The sequence below is a fragment of the Bubalus kerabau genome, chromosome X (genome assembly GCF_029407905.1).
Source record: "Bubalus kerabau isolate K-KA32 ecotype Philippines breed swamp buffalo chromosome X, PCC_UOA_SB_1v2, whole genome shotgun sequence".
NCBI classification, from domain to species: Eukaryota; Metazoa; Chordata; class Mammalia; order Artiodactyla; family Bovidae; genus Bubalus; species Bubalus kerabau.
The window spans coordinates 141,635,748-141,654,348 of NC_073647.1; the positions used below are offsets into that span (position 1 = coordinate 141,635,748).

The 18,601-nt window shown below is 36.4% G+C and overlaps 1 protein-coding gene across 5 annotated transcripts in view; it reads right to left on the reverse strand.

The window, feature by feature from the left end:
* Positions 1 to 18,601, reverse strand: part of CNKSR2 (connector enhancer of kinase suppressor of Ras 2) — a 283,089-nt gene that overhangs the window by 209,359 nt on the left and 55,129 nt on the right. For all 5 annotated transcript variants that reach the window (XM_055564830.1, XM_055564829.1, XM_055564828.1 and 2 more), the window contains exons 2-3: positions 12,261 to 12,424; positions 2,986 to 3,188 (exon numbers count right to left, since the gene is read on the reverse strand). In XM_055564830.1, the coding sequence (XP_055420805.1) occupies positions 2,986 to 3,188; positions 12,261 to 12,424 (367 nt within the window). The remainder of the gene's footprint in view (positions 1 to 2,985; positions 3,189 to 12,260; positions 12,425 to 18,601) is intronic.

Sequence of the window (18,601 nt, forward strand, 5' to 3'; positions counted from 1 at the left end):
GGTATTATAAGTAATCTACCCATGATTTAAAACATAAAGGAGGATGTGCATAGGTTTTATACAAATACTATGTCATTTTATATAAGGGACTTGAGAATCCTCGAATTTTGGTATCTGAGGGGTCCTGGAACTAACTCCTGGGCAGGTAACAAGGGACAAATACTCCTAAAACAACCTCTTAACTGGTTTCCCTTCTTTTAGCCTTATTCTTCACCTAATATTTCCCAACACTATAGCCCAAGTCATCATCCAAATTCACAGGTCTGAAAACAACAGTGATTCTAAACAGCTCCCTATATGCCTTCAGCATAAAGACCAAATACCTTAAAATGACAAAGAATTATTTTTGTTCTTTTTCTTTCCCTTTTAAAACTTAATCTGTTAAAGCATAATCATTATAGGCAAGCCAGCCTGGAGCTAAACTTTCCTCAGAAAAATCTTCAAAATATAAACTTCCGTTTCTTTTTTCAATTTATAGTCTAGTCAGAAGATTTTTGAGGTTATCACAAAGTTGTCTCTTTGTTTCTTCAAAGTATATATTTCATTTTTATGGCCAAAATGTTAAATGGCCTTTGATTTAATTATCACTGTAGTATGATATAATTCAAAATAAGGGTTATGAGAACCTTTGCAGCAATGGAAGCCTAACAGATGAATTAATTTATTTCCTTCAAGCTTTTTCTCACATTTTTTTTTCCTATGAAACAACACAAAACACCACTGATTGTATAAATTACTATGTATGTGTGTGTGTATGCTCATGTATGTTTGCAGATAAACTAGCATTTACTAAGGATGTGGTCTTAGATGATACAAATAATGCAACCATAATAAATTATATAACACAATGGAATTTCAGAAATTATTATATAATGTTCTAGAAGCCATTATGTGACTTTATAAACATTACCTGCCATTAAGAAGTAAACACATTCTCTAATCATTCTATTTATTTATTTCATAAGTACTAGTGTAAAAAGAAAATAATGAAATTTACCAAATAAAATATAAAGGCTTTGCAAATTTATAATATAGGATAGGTGATTTAAGAAGATATAACTAAAAATCAAATATATTTTCTATAAGTTTCCCAATTACTGAGAAGCTTCTTGAAACAAGTATATTACATTACTTAAGGATAAGCTATAGTTTAAATATATTTACTTATTGATCATTATACAACTTATAGAATCTATGTTTAAATGACAATTCATACAATTGATAAATGTGGGTTAAACAATTTAAAGAATTTAATGGTGTCATAAGAGAAATATGCTGTCTACCAATTAATTATCCAAAAAGCTAACAATATATAGCCTACTGTTCAGATCTGGATTTAGTATTATCATGTTATATGTTTGGAGAAGGGAATGGCAACCCACTCCAATATTCTTGCCTAGAGAATTCCATGCACAGAGAAGCCTGGTGGGCTCCAGTCCATGGGGCTTCAAAGAGTCGGACACGACTAAGAGACTAACGCTTTCAACTTTGTGATATATTATTAGTAATATATATATATATAAACTTAGACATTATAGAAATAAGTAAAATTATCTTAACTTTTACCTTAGACATAAAAATATTTATTTTTAATATAAAGTACTATAGTTTTAAAAAAGGAAAAAATATAATACAGTTGAACTTCAAACAACAAGAGGGTTAGGAGTCTCAATACTGCACAGTTGAAAATTCATGTGTAACTTTATACTCAGCCCATATTCACAGACTCATTCAACGGACAATTATGACGTGTAGTAATGTAATGCATATTGATTGAAACAAACAAACAACTATATTTAAGTAGACCCATGCACTCCAAACCCATGCTATTCAAGGGTCACTGTGTATATATGTATATATATATATATATGTGCATGCATGATCAGTCGCTAAGTCATGTCTGACTCTTTATGACCCCATGGACTGTAGCTAGCTAGGCTCCTCTATCCATGGAATTTTCCAGGCAAGAACACTGGAGTGGGTTACCATTTCCTTCTTTAAGGGATCTTCCCTAACCCAGGATCAAACCCACGTCTCTTGCGTCTCCTGCATTGGCAGGTGGATTCTTTACCACTGAGCCACCAGGGAAGCTCATATATATCTGTACATGTATGGAAATCCTACTGACATTTATTCAAGAAAAAATTCTAGTAAACTTCTATATATCAGAGTTTCTCAGACAAAATATTTTTTTGATTATTTAACCATTATAACATAGTATACATCCTGGTGGATTATAGTCCATGGGATCACTAAGAGTTTGAGCAACTAACATTCTTATGTCCCTCACAAAAAATTTTCAAAAATGAAAACTTTAGTTTTAATACTTGTTATGTTTCACAATTAAAATGTTTAATCACATATATAATTTTAACTTAACCTTTTTCATTTTATATTATGAAAGCTTTTGTTATTTTATGTGTTCAAAACAAATGAAATTAACTAAACTAGCAAAAAAAGGACCAAAATTGTGTCTGTAATATCCAAAATTGACTGTGCAATGTGAATAATAATATAGAATGGATAAAGCAAACGTAATGAGACATACAATGCACACTATGAAAATGTCAGTGTCTAATTACCCATTTAAAACAATAAATAGAATGTTGATGTTTGCTTCTTTAAATATGACCAATGAATGAAAAGCACATAGAAAATCAGGAGACAAAGCAAGACAGTATTACAAATCTTGTGACAGCCAAAAATGATTTTGCTTATAAAGAAGAAAATGTATTTTAAAACTGTCAGGAACTAATGACTGATTAGCTAGTCAGTTGAATATAAAATCTTGCAAATATAAAATTTTGCAAATAATTAGTATCACAATGCCTATATTGTGGTAAATCATAATTAGATATTTTTTGCTTAATATTCCTCTACTTATCAATTTATCAATAAACAATCTTTTCACAATAAAATGAAATAATGTTATATTCAAACTGATGTCTGAAGAGGATAACTTATGAAACATGTAAAAGGTTTTACCTGTCCAACCAAGCAAGCAGACTCTTGGCTGCTCCAATCAGATCCACAACTGAAGTCAGAAAGTCATTTGGCAATTTTCGACTGGTTCTCCCATCATAATGGCCACTCCTTCTCCTCCCTGTTATAAAGTTCTGTAGATTTTTGGCAGATGCATTCAACTTGTGAGAAAGAGTTTTTAGATTTTCTGTTTCCAAGCCATAATTCTGAATTATAAAAAGAGAGAAAACAAATATACTTACAATCAATATTTTATTCAGTCAACATTTACTGAGTACTTTACTATATGTACAGGCAATGGAACAAGTATTAAGAGTTAAACATGAATAAGATAGGATTCCTGGCCTAGCAGAATTCATAGTCAAATGAGGATTTGAGGAAACATCAGATAAACAAATTACAATAAAATGTGTAAGTACTAACATGAACATGGAGAGATGAGGGCACTGTATCTTGGAACTAAGGCACCCAAGACAGAAAAATTATAAGGACTCATAAGCAGTTTCTTTTTTAAGCAAACCTAAGTTCATTTACTTGTGAAATTCATAATTATCAATTATTTTTGATTATCTATTCTATTAGCATATGTATAGTCATGAAGACTCTTGAGAGTCCCTTGGATTGCAAGGAGATCCAACCAGTCCATTCTAAAGGAGATCAGCCCTGGGTGTTGTTTGGAAGGACTGATGCTGAAGCTGAAACTCCAGTACTTTGGCCACCTCATGAGAAGAGTTGACTCATTGGAAAAGACTCTGATGCTGGGAGGGATTGGGGGAAGGAGGAGAAGGGGACGACAGAGGATGAGATGGCTGGATGGCATCACTGACTCGATGGATGTGAGTCTGAGTGAACTCCGGGAGTTGGTGATGGACAGGGAGGCCTGGTGTGCTGCGATTCATGGGGTCTCAGAGAGTCGGACACAACTGAGCGACTGAACTGAACTGAACTGATAGTCATGAAGGTAGACAGTAGGAAAAATTATGTTTCCCCAAAACGAGCAAAGTAAGTACAACCCAACAATAAAATACATCATATACAATATAACTTTCCTTCTGTGTCCTCTTCATAATGACTCACATAGGAAGTTTCTTTTATGATATGGTATACATAGTAAACCTCTGCATCCTCAGGGGAACCAATACACTTTCTCCTTTTTATAATACAAATTTTAAAACTAAACTTTTAATTTTGTCATGGTTGCATTAGCTCAGTCAAGTATGAATCACATCTAAAGAAATCATAATGACTTTTTTGTAAGTATAATTGTTCTCCTTTTCCTTGGTCTCAGTTTTCAATTTCTAGTAATATACAGTGCATGTGTGCTAAGTCACTTCAGTCGTGTCAGATTCTTTGCAACCCTATGGACTGTAGCCTGCCAGGCTGCTCTGTCCATGGGATTCTCCAGGCAGGCAAGACTACTGGAGTGAGTTGCCATGCCCTCTTCCAGGGAATCTTCCCGACCCAGGGATCAAACCAGCATCTCTTATGTCTCCTGCATTGTCAGGCAGGTTCTTTACCACTAGCACCACCTGGTGAGCCCACAGTAATATATAGTATCTCACCCCAAATATTCCAAGAAGGATTTCTATGAATAAATACAAATAATTTTTTTAAACCATATTCAATGGGGACATATTGTAGGATCCTCTCAAATAAACTTCAGTGAAAGATTTCCCAAGTTACAACTAAATTTTAAAACAGGTAATTGTGAGTTGTAAAACACTTCTAAGAAAGGCCGGTTAACCTGATCAGAGGATGACCTTGATCAAACTACTTGGCAACATGTACATTATTTTCATGTATAAAATTAAAAGTATTATTAACATAGAAAATCATGAAAGTTGAAGAATGTTAGATAGTCTCTGAGGCCCAAACAAATTCTAACTTTGATTTAGCATTTCCTTTTACAGTTAAGTAAAGTGAGGGAGACTTTTTGATTTGCTTTAAAGAGCTCAGAGCTTAGAGCAGACAGAAATAGAATGGGACTGTAAGTTATCAGGCCACCTAAGAGAGAATATCTCTACACTCACTCCTTTGCACTACTAATCTGTTCCTGTTCAAGCAGGGTAGGAGAAACAAATGAAGCAAAATGGAAGAAAGTAATAGGGAAAATGAAAAAGGGAAGCAAATGTAACAACAGATTTAGCTCTATTATCAAGTCAACAATTATTGCGTACCTAAGTTTACATGAAATTTAGGTTTATTTTTTTCTATAGTAATTTAAGGAAAGAAATAAAAAAGGGAGTGGGAAGAGGATTTGGACGCATAAACATTAATACCAACTTATGTATGTTACCACTAAAGATTTAATAATGATAAAAATCTGACTGTTCTTTGCTGAAAATTTATAGTTTTACTAAAAGAAAAGTTTTAGAGCCATAGATTAAAAAAACACACACACATAATATATTATATATTCACTGCTAAATTTGAACTGCAATAGTCTTGTCAAGTTAAAAGGTTTGGTTTACACAAATAAAACAACATTCTATTCAAATTCTATTGCATCTGAGCATGAATTATTTGTGAGACATTTAGGAGATTTTATCCAGCATGTCTGTATGTTATGAAGAAAATCCTCTTAGAAGAGATACTCTAATGACTAAATAAAAAATTATATCAACTAAACTTAAAATGAAACTTCTGAAGTACTTGAAAGTATTTTCAGAAGTTTTTCTCTGTGTTAAAGCATTTTCCCTGAAGTACAACAGTGTCTGCTTTTTTCATTTCTGTATATTAATCATTTTAATGAGAAAATATTTGCATTTGCTCAGAGAAGCTCAAATTTAAGTAGTTTATTAATGAGGAACCTAAATCAATCTGGTAACATAACTTGAACTCTATAGCCATTAGTGCCCACAAAAGATCCATTTAAACTATCTCCTTATATATAATCATCTCGAATATTTTATTAGAAATGGTAAAAGTGAATTTAAAAGAATACAGATTCTCTCATAAATAAAAATCTGTAGGCAAAGTAAAACTACTTTGAAGCTTTCAAACTTTAAGATAGTATTACATTTAAAAAAAATACAGTACTCCAGTACTTTGGCCACCTCATGCGAAGAGTTGACTCATTGGAAAAGACTCTGATGCTGGGAGGGATTGGGGGCAGGAGGAGAAGGGGACGACAGAGGATGAGATGGCTGGATGGCATCACTGACTCAATGGACGTGAGTCTCAGTGAACTCTGGGAGTTGGTGATGGACAGGGAGGCCTGGCATGCTGTGATTCATGGGGTCGCAAAGAGTCGGACACGACTGAGCGACTGATCTGATCTGATGTGATACTACTTTAACAAAAGAGGTGGGTTAGTTGATCCTGCAAGTTAATTTTTATCTTAACAGAACTCAATTCTAAGTAGCTCAAAATCAATTACTGACATCACAGATACCATTCTGCCTTTTCCTTCATGAAAATGGATGGTTTGTTCTGACTCACTATGTCACCAGTAAATCACACTCCCCAGCCTACCATGTAAAGAAGCAACAAGTAAATGAACTGCCTCTTTGTTCTGGCCAAAGGTATGCAGGTGAGAGTTACTGTCCTTACTTTTTTAAAATGCAGGTTTATTCACTGCAGGCTTGCTTTTACTGGATACACATGGGACAACTAGGCATTACTATTGGTATAGAAAGGACTAAATCAATTAAACAAAAGCTTGGACATGAAATGTACTTTGCTATTTTCTTTATCCTATGTTACCTATGTGGCCAACAACATTCATGCCAGGAATCAGGTGTGACTCCACAAGGATTCAACATAGCCAGTCTAGTCTTAAAGAACTGGTGCTAAGTTTCTACTGTTCTCTCAACTATATGCATGGAAAAGCACATGAAAGAAAGAAACAACATTTTAGAAAGTCAAGTTGGCTATACCCTCACTAGTGGCAAATTCTCACTACACACTTAACTGAAAATATTAGTACAATGCATTTTACAATGTCAATGCTATTTTCTTCAGAGCTCTTAATCTGAATGCATCATGTAATACATGTTTAAGTTTTATAATACTTTATAAATACAAGTGAGTCCTAAAAGGATTGCTTTAACAAATAGTTTCAGAAATAAATTATTTTGAGATGAATGAACCAAGCAATTATGCTGCAAAGAAACAAATCCTAGCAAGTGACATCAAATTTTTCATGCAAAATACCTATTACATTAAAGTACATGAAGAACGAAATGAAAACTGTTCTTATCCTGTCATAAATGATTCACTTGTACTTCTCAATAAAAGTTGTATTGTCAGAACATAAATTGAGGACTATACATTAAACTATATATATGCTCTATTATTTTAGTTAATACAAGGTGCTCTCTATTGAAGCACATCAAATGATAGCATAACAGCTTGAAAGAGTTAATATAATTCCAAATCATGAAAAGCTTCTTTCTTTCTAAGATAACATTGTACAAACAGTATATTAAAGTGAAAGTGAAGTCGCTCAGTCATGTCCAACTCTTTGCGACCCCATGGACTGTAGCCTACCAGGCTCCTCTGTCCATGGGATTTTCCAGGCAATAGTACTGGAGTGGGTTGCCATTTCCTTCTCCAGGGGATCTTCCCAACCCAGTGATCGAACCCGGGTCTCCCGCATTGTAGACAGAAGCTTTATTGTCTGAGCCACCAGGGAAGTCCTTACAAACAGTATACAGATGGAGCTTAATAAATCTATGTTACATAAATGAACAAGTCACTAAATATACTTTTGATTTTCATTAGCTTCCATGACATTTATTTCCCATCAGGACTAATTTTAAAACAAGGCAGAAAAATATTCCATTGCTTAAATGAAACAATGAAATTTGGTAACTTCTCTGTGTCTTCCTTATATTTCAGAATCAGAGGCTGTATTGGCAAGAGAAAAAAATTATACAGTTCTCTGGAGAAAGGTAGAGAACTTCATTCAGTAAGCTAGCATTCATTTAATATCCTCTGTGTGTTCAGCACCAGGCAGAAAGCACACTGAGGACCAAAAAACCAAAGCAAAGATTTATAATGTGACACAAAGTGCAAGGTGCCGTTCTTGCCATCACTTTCCACTCTTCAGGAGCTAAATCAAAATTCTTCCTTTTCTCTGAACACCCCAAACTCTTTCACAATTCTGTCTTTACACATATTTTTCTGCCTAGATAACTTTTCTCCAACTTTTTTATCTGGCAAACACCTACTTATCCTGCAAGTCCCAATACAGATCCCACTTACATTTCCTGGATCCCTCAGTAGTGTTTATCATCTAATTCTGCTTTCCCCTGGGATTTTTTTTGTTTTAAATCTATATTATCTTTTAACTACTCTTGTCCTCTTTACTGGACTATAGACATTTTAAGAGCACAGACTATGCCTTTTTCATCTTTGTATTCTCTGTGGTAGCACTGTATGAGCATGAATATATAATTGTTAAAAGAAGAAATAAATACAATAGATGTAGGAAAAATTAGAAGTGTCAGTAGAGACATTACAGATTTGAAGAGACAAAACATAGTTTCCCATTCCCAACAGCACAAGTGCTGTTGCAATCAACTCAGCTTGCTGGGGAGGGCTCTCACCTTCTGATTTTATAATGTCATAGAGAAATACATCAGGATTCATTGCTCAAACATTTGCTTTATATTTACTGGAAAACATCTACTGCATAAAGTGTAAGCTATGTCCACTTTTAAGCTGCTGATGTATAGCCATTAGGAAGCAATGAAAATGAAGTTTAACATTTGACCTCTTTAAGGAAGAAACATAGAAAGAATGAATTTAATGTTTTCATTTCCCCCCCCAAGAAAATGATGCAACACTAGAGTGCTTAAACCCAGAACTGCATGGCAGTGGTTTATATCTCTCATACCATCATTTTAAGTAAGTTGAGGTCAGCAGAGTTTATCATGGGCCAAACTCCAAAGTCTACAGGTCTAGACTATTTGTAGGTAGTATCATAATTACCAATCTCATTCTCTTATTCAATCTCATTCTCTTATTCAAAGTGACAGACTGGAGCTCAGCATGTGAATGGTTCATTTATGAGAAGACCTGCTTATGACACATTCACTCTAGATTTCAAGCTCTAACATGCTCAACTTTACTGTTATAACGATAGGGGACTGCTAGGTCAGATTCCCGTCTCTGAGTCACTTAGATGATACCTTTATGACCATTCTGACTCAGATATGGAAACCAATATGCAAAAACACTGTGGACTCTTACCTTACCCTGAGTACTAGCTTTTATTTCAGGCATGATTTCTGCGATCTGATTAGTGCAAGTGTGTGTTCTGGTCTGAATTAATTTTCTTATCTCAGGAATAAGGAAACAAGAGGATCTCTAAATTATCATGTGAAAAATATGTCAAGTCTCTTTCATCGCCACTTTCAAAAAAAATGTTTATTCAGCATTTACTGTTGCCAGGCATTTGTGCTACATATTAGGTGTTCAATAAGCAATGGCACTTTTCCCATATAGCTAATAGTCTAGCAGAAGAAACAGATACTAAACTAATATATATATATATATATATATATATATATATATATATATATAAATATGTAATTACAAAATGAGATGAGGAAAGAAAGAGAAGAACAGTGAGGGGATGATTTTAGACCTGGTCAGGGTGAGGGAGTGAGTGATCAGGGAATGTCTCTGACGAAAGGACAATTAATGTTAAGACTGAAATGTGTAAGTAGGAGGTACTATTCAACCAATCTGGTTTCAGATTCCTTAAAAAATATTTTCAGTCAGTTCTCTTTTCTTTGCTTATTCTATTGCCTTTTTGTGAAATTTGATGACATTATTAACGTTCCTTAATGGAAATAATAGTTCCCATTGCTTTTGTGACCACTCTTTCATAGTTGTCTTCATGCTTCTCTGACCATTCCTCTGCAGCCTCCCCTCCCCTCCCCTCCTTCCTTCCCAGATGGAGTGTCAAGGTTTTGAAGTCTATAAACCCTCCCTGAATGATTTCTCTCTCTCTATGGATTCAATCCCTATGTCCTTGAGACTCCCAAATCTCTGTCCTCAGTCACTTCTCAGCTCCAAATTCATAAATTCAATTGTCTGATGGAGTCTCTCTTTCTGGATAAACCAGAGATGCCTCAAATTCAACAAATATAAAACTCAATTTATATTCCCACCTAAATCTATTTTTGCTGCTATTGCCTATCTTCATTATTGTAAAATCTACTCTATCTCTGCAGCTAAAAGGATGGAATCTTTCTCAGCTTCTTTTATGTCACTCACTCCTCCTATTTACCAGTATACTCTATTCCTGTTGCACATCCACAGTTCAAGCCATGCTCATAGCCTAAGTGGATTATTTTAAACATTTCCTAATTGTTCCCCCATCTTCAGTCCAGTCCAGTCCACCCTTTTCACTACCATCAGTTACCTTTTTAAAGCAAGTATTTGATCATTCTTGCATGGTTCTCTAGTGCCCAGACTAAGAACTACAAACCTCTTACCAGGATATTAAGGTACTCTACAGTCTGATCTATCTTTTAAAGTCTAATTTTATGCCCACTGCTTTCCACTTATTTGTGAAGGGAAAATAGCTTACCATTTTCCATACGTACCAGGCATGCTCTTTATTCTGTGTGCCTGTATATGTGCCGTTTTATCTACCTGGAAATTACTTCCCTCTGTTTCTCTACCTCTTAAACACAAGCTCATATTCCAGTATGCTGTTAAAGATGACATCTTTTGCAATATGAACCCATTTATCTTAGTCAAAATTTCTGTGTCCCCTAATACTTAGCTCATGCTTTTATTTTAGTAATTTTATTATTTATGCTTATTTGTGTGTCACTCTCCCTCCACTAGACTTTTCAAAATGGCAGGAACTAGATCTTACACTTGACACATACAGTGCTGAGTATATGGATGCTTGAATCATGTTTAATTATCTACACATTTATTATTAATCATCATCTTAATAATAGCGACAACTTATTGAATGTCGACTGGGTGCCAGGCAGTGAATTAGGAGCTATTCAAACACTATCTCATTTTCACACCACCACCAAGAGGTAGTTGATATTGCGCTAAGTTGCTTCAGTCATGTCCAACTCTGTGCGATCCCATGGACTGTATGTAGCCCGCCAGGCTCCTCTGTCCATGGGATTCTCCAGGCAAGAATACTGGAGTTGTTTGCCATGCCATCCTCCAGGGGATCTACCCGACTCAGGGATCAAACCTGAGTCTCTTACATCTCCTGCATTGGCAGGGAGGTTCTTTATCACTAGCACCACCTGGGAAGCCCATAAAGTGTTAGTTGCTCAGTCGAGTCTGACTCTTTGCAACCCCATGGACTGTAGCCCACCAGGCTCCTTTGTCCATGGAATTCTCCAGGCAAGAATACTGGAATGGGTACTTATTCCCTTCTCTAGGGGATCTTCCCAACTCAGGGTTACAACCCAGGTCTCCCACATTGCAGGTAGATTCTTTAGTGGCTGAGCCACCAAGGAAGCACTTTTTTTTTTTTAATAAAATATCTCTTGTTTAAATAAAATATCTCTATTTTAAATAAAAGAACTAAGGCAATGGTGAAATGATTTGCCCACAAATGTCATTAACTGACTGAGTCAAATTTCAGTCCCATATTATTACAAGACTCATGTTCTTTCTCATTGTAGTTCTAGCCCCAATCATGCTAGTGTCATTTTAGCTAACACAGGCGGGGAAAAAATCCATATTCCTCTCAGAATATCTAATGTACTATCAAAATCTTGCAGGATTATTTTGATATTGATTTCTCTTGCCTTGACTAGGCACTGCTCTTATAGCAATACATAAGCACACATAAACACAATATTCAATATTCATTGATATATATGCAAACAACACTAAAATAATTGATTATTTTAAGGATGATTTTTTTCTAAAATAGGATTACTTTAACATTTGGGATACTAAATCAAGCTTTTAGAAGGAAATGAACTTTATAAATGATTGTATACAACTGTACATCCCAAGTGCTGCTGTGAAAACTCCCTTGGTGAGCTCTTAGTTTTTCAAGTAGCTAGATAAAATGCCACAAATTAGGTTAATAAGCCTCCTTAATTTGTAATTTGGCATGGCATAACACATCATATACAATGAAGGAGGAAAATACCACATCCAGTTGACTGATAATTAGGGGATTTTTTTTTTTTCTTCTTGCATTGAAATTATTTTTGTAAAGAGAAGGAGAAGAAGAAACAAAAAAAAATTATAGGAAAAAAATTTAAAAGGTAAGAAAACAGGGAGAAAAAGCAAAGTTTCCCTTCCCACTAGTTCTATGATGCCCTTACCAGTGCACACAGAAGGTCAACCGCTTCCAAAATCAGCTCCTGATGGCCGATGCGGCTGACTCCCAGATCCTCTAGCTCCTGATGTGTGATGCGCAGCAGCTGGTCCCCACTGATCTTCTCCCTCTCGAAATTCTTGATATACTGTTGCAAACAGTCATCAAGACCTGCAGAAGAAACACATTGAAGACCAGAATGAAAAACAACAACAAAAAAAACCCAGTGGAACCAAACAAATTTTTAAAATAAAGCAAGCATTAACTCCTACCAAGTCACAAATTGAGTCCATTTCAGCTCTGGACTAGTTCAGTCATCCACCTTTTCTCAACCTATATATGGGATTCACTGGGGGTGGCGGAGGGGGGAGGATAATCACTTCCTCCTATCCTTAGCTGTTAGGTTCCTATTTGAATTTTCCTCAGCAATTACTGGAAATCTTTACCTCTCTTCTCAGCGTTCTCTTTGTGGCCTGTTTCACAAAATGTGTTAATGGGCATATTCCCCTACTTCCAAATTTATCTCCGCCCCCTCCTCCTTTCTTCTTTAACTCCATCGCAGAGGGAGAGGTATCATTGTTTCAATACAAGGCTATTCAATCTTCCTCTGCCACCTTAACACTACCTCAACAATTAAAAAATTAAATGTTGAAGTAACCCATTTCTTTTTTATTGACTTCTATGTTCAAACCTCTGTCACCTTAAAAAAACAAAATAAAACAAAATTCTTTCCTTGATTTCCTTGATGCTGTGTTTCCCACTAGTCTGTTATTCCCTTCAAAGTGAAACCCCTTACGTATTTATTTCCTCACCTATAATGCACTCTTTAATCTACCATCATTTGCAATTTACAGATCCAAAAGCAGAAATCCACAATGAATATGGTTTTCAAGATTACTCAGGGCACTTCAATAAGTGATTGGCCAGGCTACAGATTGAGTGGCTTCAATAACCTATGAAACGACTTGATATAAATGTTGAACTGGACTAATAAGATTTTTAAGTAAGAAATATCAAGAAAGTGAGGCAATTCTCAATATCTAAAAGGTTTTGATTATATGTCAAGGCAGGAAATGAAAGGTAATAATGGGCTACAACTCAGCTGAAATTATGATGGAGCAGATATTATAAGAGAAAGTAGAGACAAGATTAGAAAAACTTTGCAAAGGGAAGCAAAGTTCCATAACAGAAATTATGTAGCCACTGAAAGAAGAACAGATAATCCTAAAAGCTGCCTGGTTCCTGGTATCGTAGTCTAGTATACCAGGTCACACAGTCTTCACTAAATTTCGAACTTCCTTAAAGTAACTTGAGTTACCCTGCAGTCTCTCTATACTACTCTTTCTTTCACTCTCTACTGGTGTGTGTACATTGCTCTTTCTTGGTTCTCTTTGCCTATTTGTTGTCAGTTCCCTTTCAGGATGCTTTGTTCAACTGTCCTAAAATATTGTTGCCCTACACTCCAGAGGGGAGAAGGCAATGGCACCCCACTCCAGTACTCTTGCCTGGAAAATCCCATGGACGGAGAAGCCTAGTAGGCTGCAGTCCACGGGGTTGCTAAGAGTCGGACACGACTGAGCGACTTCACTTTCATTTTTCACTTTCATGCATTGGAGGAGGAAATGGCAGCCCACTCCAGTGTTCTTGCCCGGAGAATCCCAGGGACCGCGGGGCCTGGTGGGCTGCCGTCTATGGGGTCGCACAGAGTTGGACACGACTGAAGCGACTTAGCAGCAGCACACTCCAAAGACCCCTTCCTACTTGCCTTACCTCTCACTCATTACATTCTAACTGAAGAAGCTCATCCACATCCATGTCTTCCACTTCCATCTGAGATCTTAAACATCCATTTCAGATTTCCCTCATGAATGCCAAACCTACATTATCTATATATTGTAACACGTCCACAACACAACTTCTCATTTTCCCCTCCAGAGGAGTCTCCTGTAATCACCGTCTCAGTGAATGGCACCACCACCTATCCCAGTATAAAAACTAAATACTGTATTCTAATCACCGGAAAACTGACCAAACTATATCAATATATACGGTACTTTACAGATACCTAGAATATCTAATAAATCTAGACACATGATTTTGCTCTAGAACCCATGCAGTTAAATTTTGTTTTGACAACTCTCATATAGTTGTGAGATGATATAGCCATGTTAAATTCTTGATTTAATTCAGAGATAAGCTGGCCATCACTCTTAGTTTGTAAGTAAAAGCGTTATTTACTCTTTGCTCTGTTTTTTCCTCTTTTCAAATTTAATTTTATTCAACCAAAAAAATAAGAAAAAGTTTTCTTCAAAACCCTTTATGCCACTAAATAATTCTAAATTGCAACAAAAGTTAGGCAATATCTGATTTAACAAAGGGGAAATAATGTGAACAAGAATAACAAATAGTGGAGCATCCATGCCATGGAATACTACTTAGCAATTAAAAAGCCACAACTGACATACACAATAACTTGAATGGAGCTCAAAGAGTATTATGCTCAGTGAAAATGACCGATATGAAAGAGCTTACTGCAAGATTCCATTTATATTACATAAAGAAAATGATGAAACTATTGCAGCAGAAAAGATATCAGTAGTTGCCAGATACTGAGTATATGAAGAGGCTATCACCATAAAGCAGCAAGAGGGAGATTTTGGAGGTGATTAAACTGTTTTGTGCTCCAACTGTGATATGGTAATGCAAATCTATACACATATTAAAACTTATACAACTGTAATGCCACCAACATCAATTTTATTCTGCAAATTGAAAAAACTAAAAATTACAAATATTATAAATGAACTACAGGCAATACAATATTTGGAAAATATTAATTTTGGAATATAATTTATTACATGGAAAATACTAAAATTTTTACTGAAAAAAATTTCCTTCTCATATCATTTTATCATAGTGACTGATATAAAAGACCGAGACCAGAGAATAATGTTTCCAGCATTCCTTTTAGCAACTATTTACTAAGTACCTATGGACTAGAAAAGGTCAGTTGTCATTCCAATCCCAAAGAAAGGCAATGCCAAAGAATGCTTAAACTACCACACAATTGCACTCATCTCACACGCTAGTAAAGTAATGCTCAAAATTCTCCAAGCCAGGCTTCAGCAGTATGTGAACCATGAACTTCCAGATGTTCAAGCTGGTTTTAGAAAAGGCAGAAGAAACAGAGATCAAATTGCCAACATCTGCTGGATCAATGAAAAAGCAAGAGAGTTCCAGAAAAACATCTATTTCTGCTTTATTGACTATGCCAAAGCCTTTGACTGTGTGGATCACAATAAACTGTGGAAAATGCTCAAAGACATGGAAATACAAGACCACCTGACTGGCCTCTTGAGAAACCTATATGGAGGTCAGGAAGCAACAGTTACAACTGGACATGGAACAACAGACTGGTTCCAAATAGGAAAAGGAGTACGTCAAGGCTGTATATTGTCACCCTGCTTCTTCAACTTATATGCAGAGTACATCATGAGAAACGCTGGGCTGGAAGAAGCACAAGCTGGAATCAAGATGTCCAGGAGAAATATCAATAACCTCAGATATGCAGATGATACCACCCTTATGGCAGAAAATGAAGAGGAACTAAAAAGCCTCTTGATGAAAGTGAAAGAGGAGAGTGAAAAAGTTGGCTTAAAGCTCAACATTCAGAAAACTAAGATCATGGCATCTGGTCCCATCAATTCATGGGAAATAGATGGGGAAATAGTGGAAACAGTGTCAGACTTTTATTTTTTGCGGCACCAAAATCACTGCAGATGGTGACTGCAGCCATGAAATTAAAAGACCCTTACTCCTTGGAAGGAAAGTTATGACCAACCTAGATAGCATATTCAAAAGCAGAGACATTACTTTGCCAACAAAGGTCCGTCTAGTCAAGGCTATGGTTTTTCCAGTGGTCATGTATGGATGTGAGAGTTGGACTGTGAAGAAAGCTGAGTGCAGAAGAATTGATGCTTTTGATCTGTGGTGTTAGAGAAGACTCTTGAGAGTCCCTTGGACTGCAAGGAGATCCAACCAATACATCCTAAAGGAGATAAGTCATGGGTGTTCATTGGAATGAATGATAATAAAGCTGAAACTCCAATACTTTGGCCACCTCATGTGAAGAGTTGACTCATTGGAAAAGACCCTGATGCTGGGAGGGATTGGGGGCAGGAGGAGAAGGGGACGACAAAGGATGAGATGGTTGGATGGCATCACTGACTCGATGGACTTGAGTTTGAGTGAACTCCGGGAGTTGGTCATGGACAGGGAGGCCTGGCGTGCTGTGATTCATGGGGTCGCAAAGAGTCAGACACGACTGAGCAACTGAACTGAACTAACTTTGGGGCAGTGTGCATTCATGCATTTAACTACCTTTGAAAAGTCTCCTTCACCCTGCTAAGTGGCAGAGCTGAGAGACTATAAACAGAATTCTAAGAAGCTGATATAATATAGGATGTATAGAGTGATGCAGTAGAAAACCACTCAGGGACTGTGGTCTCTAGAAGACTTCTTAGACGGCCAAGATCCACCATAGGGACCACCACAATTTCTACTTTTCTCCCCAAAGCCAAGTTCTTTCTCTAAAAATTTAATGTTGTCTTCAGTTCAGTTGCATCCGACTCTTTGCAACCCCATCCTCTGTAGCATATAAGGCTTCCCTATCCATCACCAACTTCGGGAGCTTGCTCAAACTCATGTCCATCGAGTCAATGATGCCATCCAACTATCTCATTCTCTGTTGTTCCCTTCTCCTTCTGCCTTCAAGCTTTCCCAGCATCAGGGTCTTTTCAAATAAGTCAGTTCTTCACATCAGGTTGCCAAAGTACTGGAACTCCTGCATCAGTCCTTCCAATGAATATTCAGGACTGATTTCCTTTCAGATGGACTGGTTGGATCTCCTTGCAGTCCAAGGGACTCTCAAGAGTCTTCTCCAACACCACAGTTCAAAACCATCAATTCTTTGGCGCTCAGTTTTCTTTATTGTCCAACTCTCACATCTATACATGACTACTGGAAAAAAAACATAACCTTGACTAGACGGACCTTTGTTGGCAAAGTAATGTCTCTGCTTTTGAATATGCTATCTAGGTTGGTCATAACTTTCCTTCCAAGGAGTAAGGGTCTTTTAATTTCATGGCTGCAGTCACCATCTGCAGTTATTCTGGAGCTCCAAAAAATAAAGTCTGACACTGTTTCCACTGTTTCCCCATCTATTTCCCATGAAGTGATGGGGCCAGATGCCATGATGTTAGTTTTCTGAATGTTGAGCTTTAAGCCAACTTTTTCACTCTCCTCTTTCACTTTCATCAAGAGGCTCTTTAGTTCTTCTTCACTTTCTGCCATAAGGGTGGTGTCATCTGCATATCCGAGGTTATTGATATTTCTCCCAGCAATCTAGATTCCAGCTTGTGCTTCATCCAGCCCAGCATTTCTCATTATGTACTCTGCATATAAGTTAAATAAGCAGAGTGACAATATACAGCCTTGTTGTACTCCTTTACTGATTTGGAACCAGTCTGTTGTTTCATGTCCTGCTCTAACTGTTGCTTCTTGACCTGCATACAGGTTTCTCAGGAGGCAAGTCAGGTGGTCTAGTATTCCCATCTCTTTAAGAATTTTCCAAAGTTTGTTGTGATCCACAGCCAAAGGCTGTAGTGCAGTCAATGAAGCAGAAGTAGATGATTTTCTGTAAATTCTCTTGTTTTTTCTATGATCCAACAGATGATGGCAATTTGATATCTGGTTACTCTGCCTTTTCTAAATCTAGCTTGAAATCTGTAAGTTCTCAGTTCATGTATGTTGAAGCCTAACTTGGAGAATTCTGAGCATTACTTTGCTAGAGCCAAATTGCGCAAGTACAGCAAAGGAGGGATGGAAAAAAAAAAAAAGAGAGAGAGAGAGAGAAACGGGTGGTATCCTGAAGATGAAGCAAGAAAAAAAAAAAAATTCAAGACTTTGCCCTAATTTCTTCTAGAAAATGTTAAGCTGGCAATACTTAAATTATTTCCAAGTAGAAAAGATGATTCTGATTAACAGTAATACCTTCAATTTATTTATTTAGTGCTGTGTGCCAAGCACTGTTTTAAGAACTTCACAAACATTTTCTCATTTAATCTGTAGGACACTCTTATGGATTACATATAATTATCTTGACTTTACAGATAAGAAAATGGACATTTAGAGATCATGCCCTGGATCCCATAGCTTAATAGTAAAGTCAAATCTAAAACCAAGTCCATCTGACATCAAATCTCTACCTTTAAAGCCTATGCTAAATTAGAAGGAATTAGAATTCTTCCCAAAGTGATCATCTGTAACATACAAGAAAGACATTATACC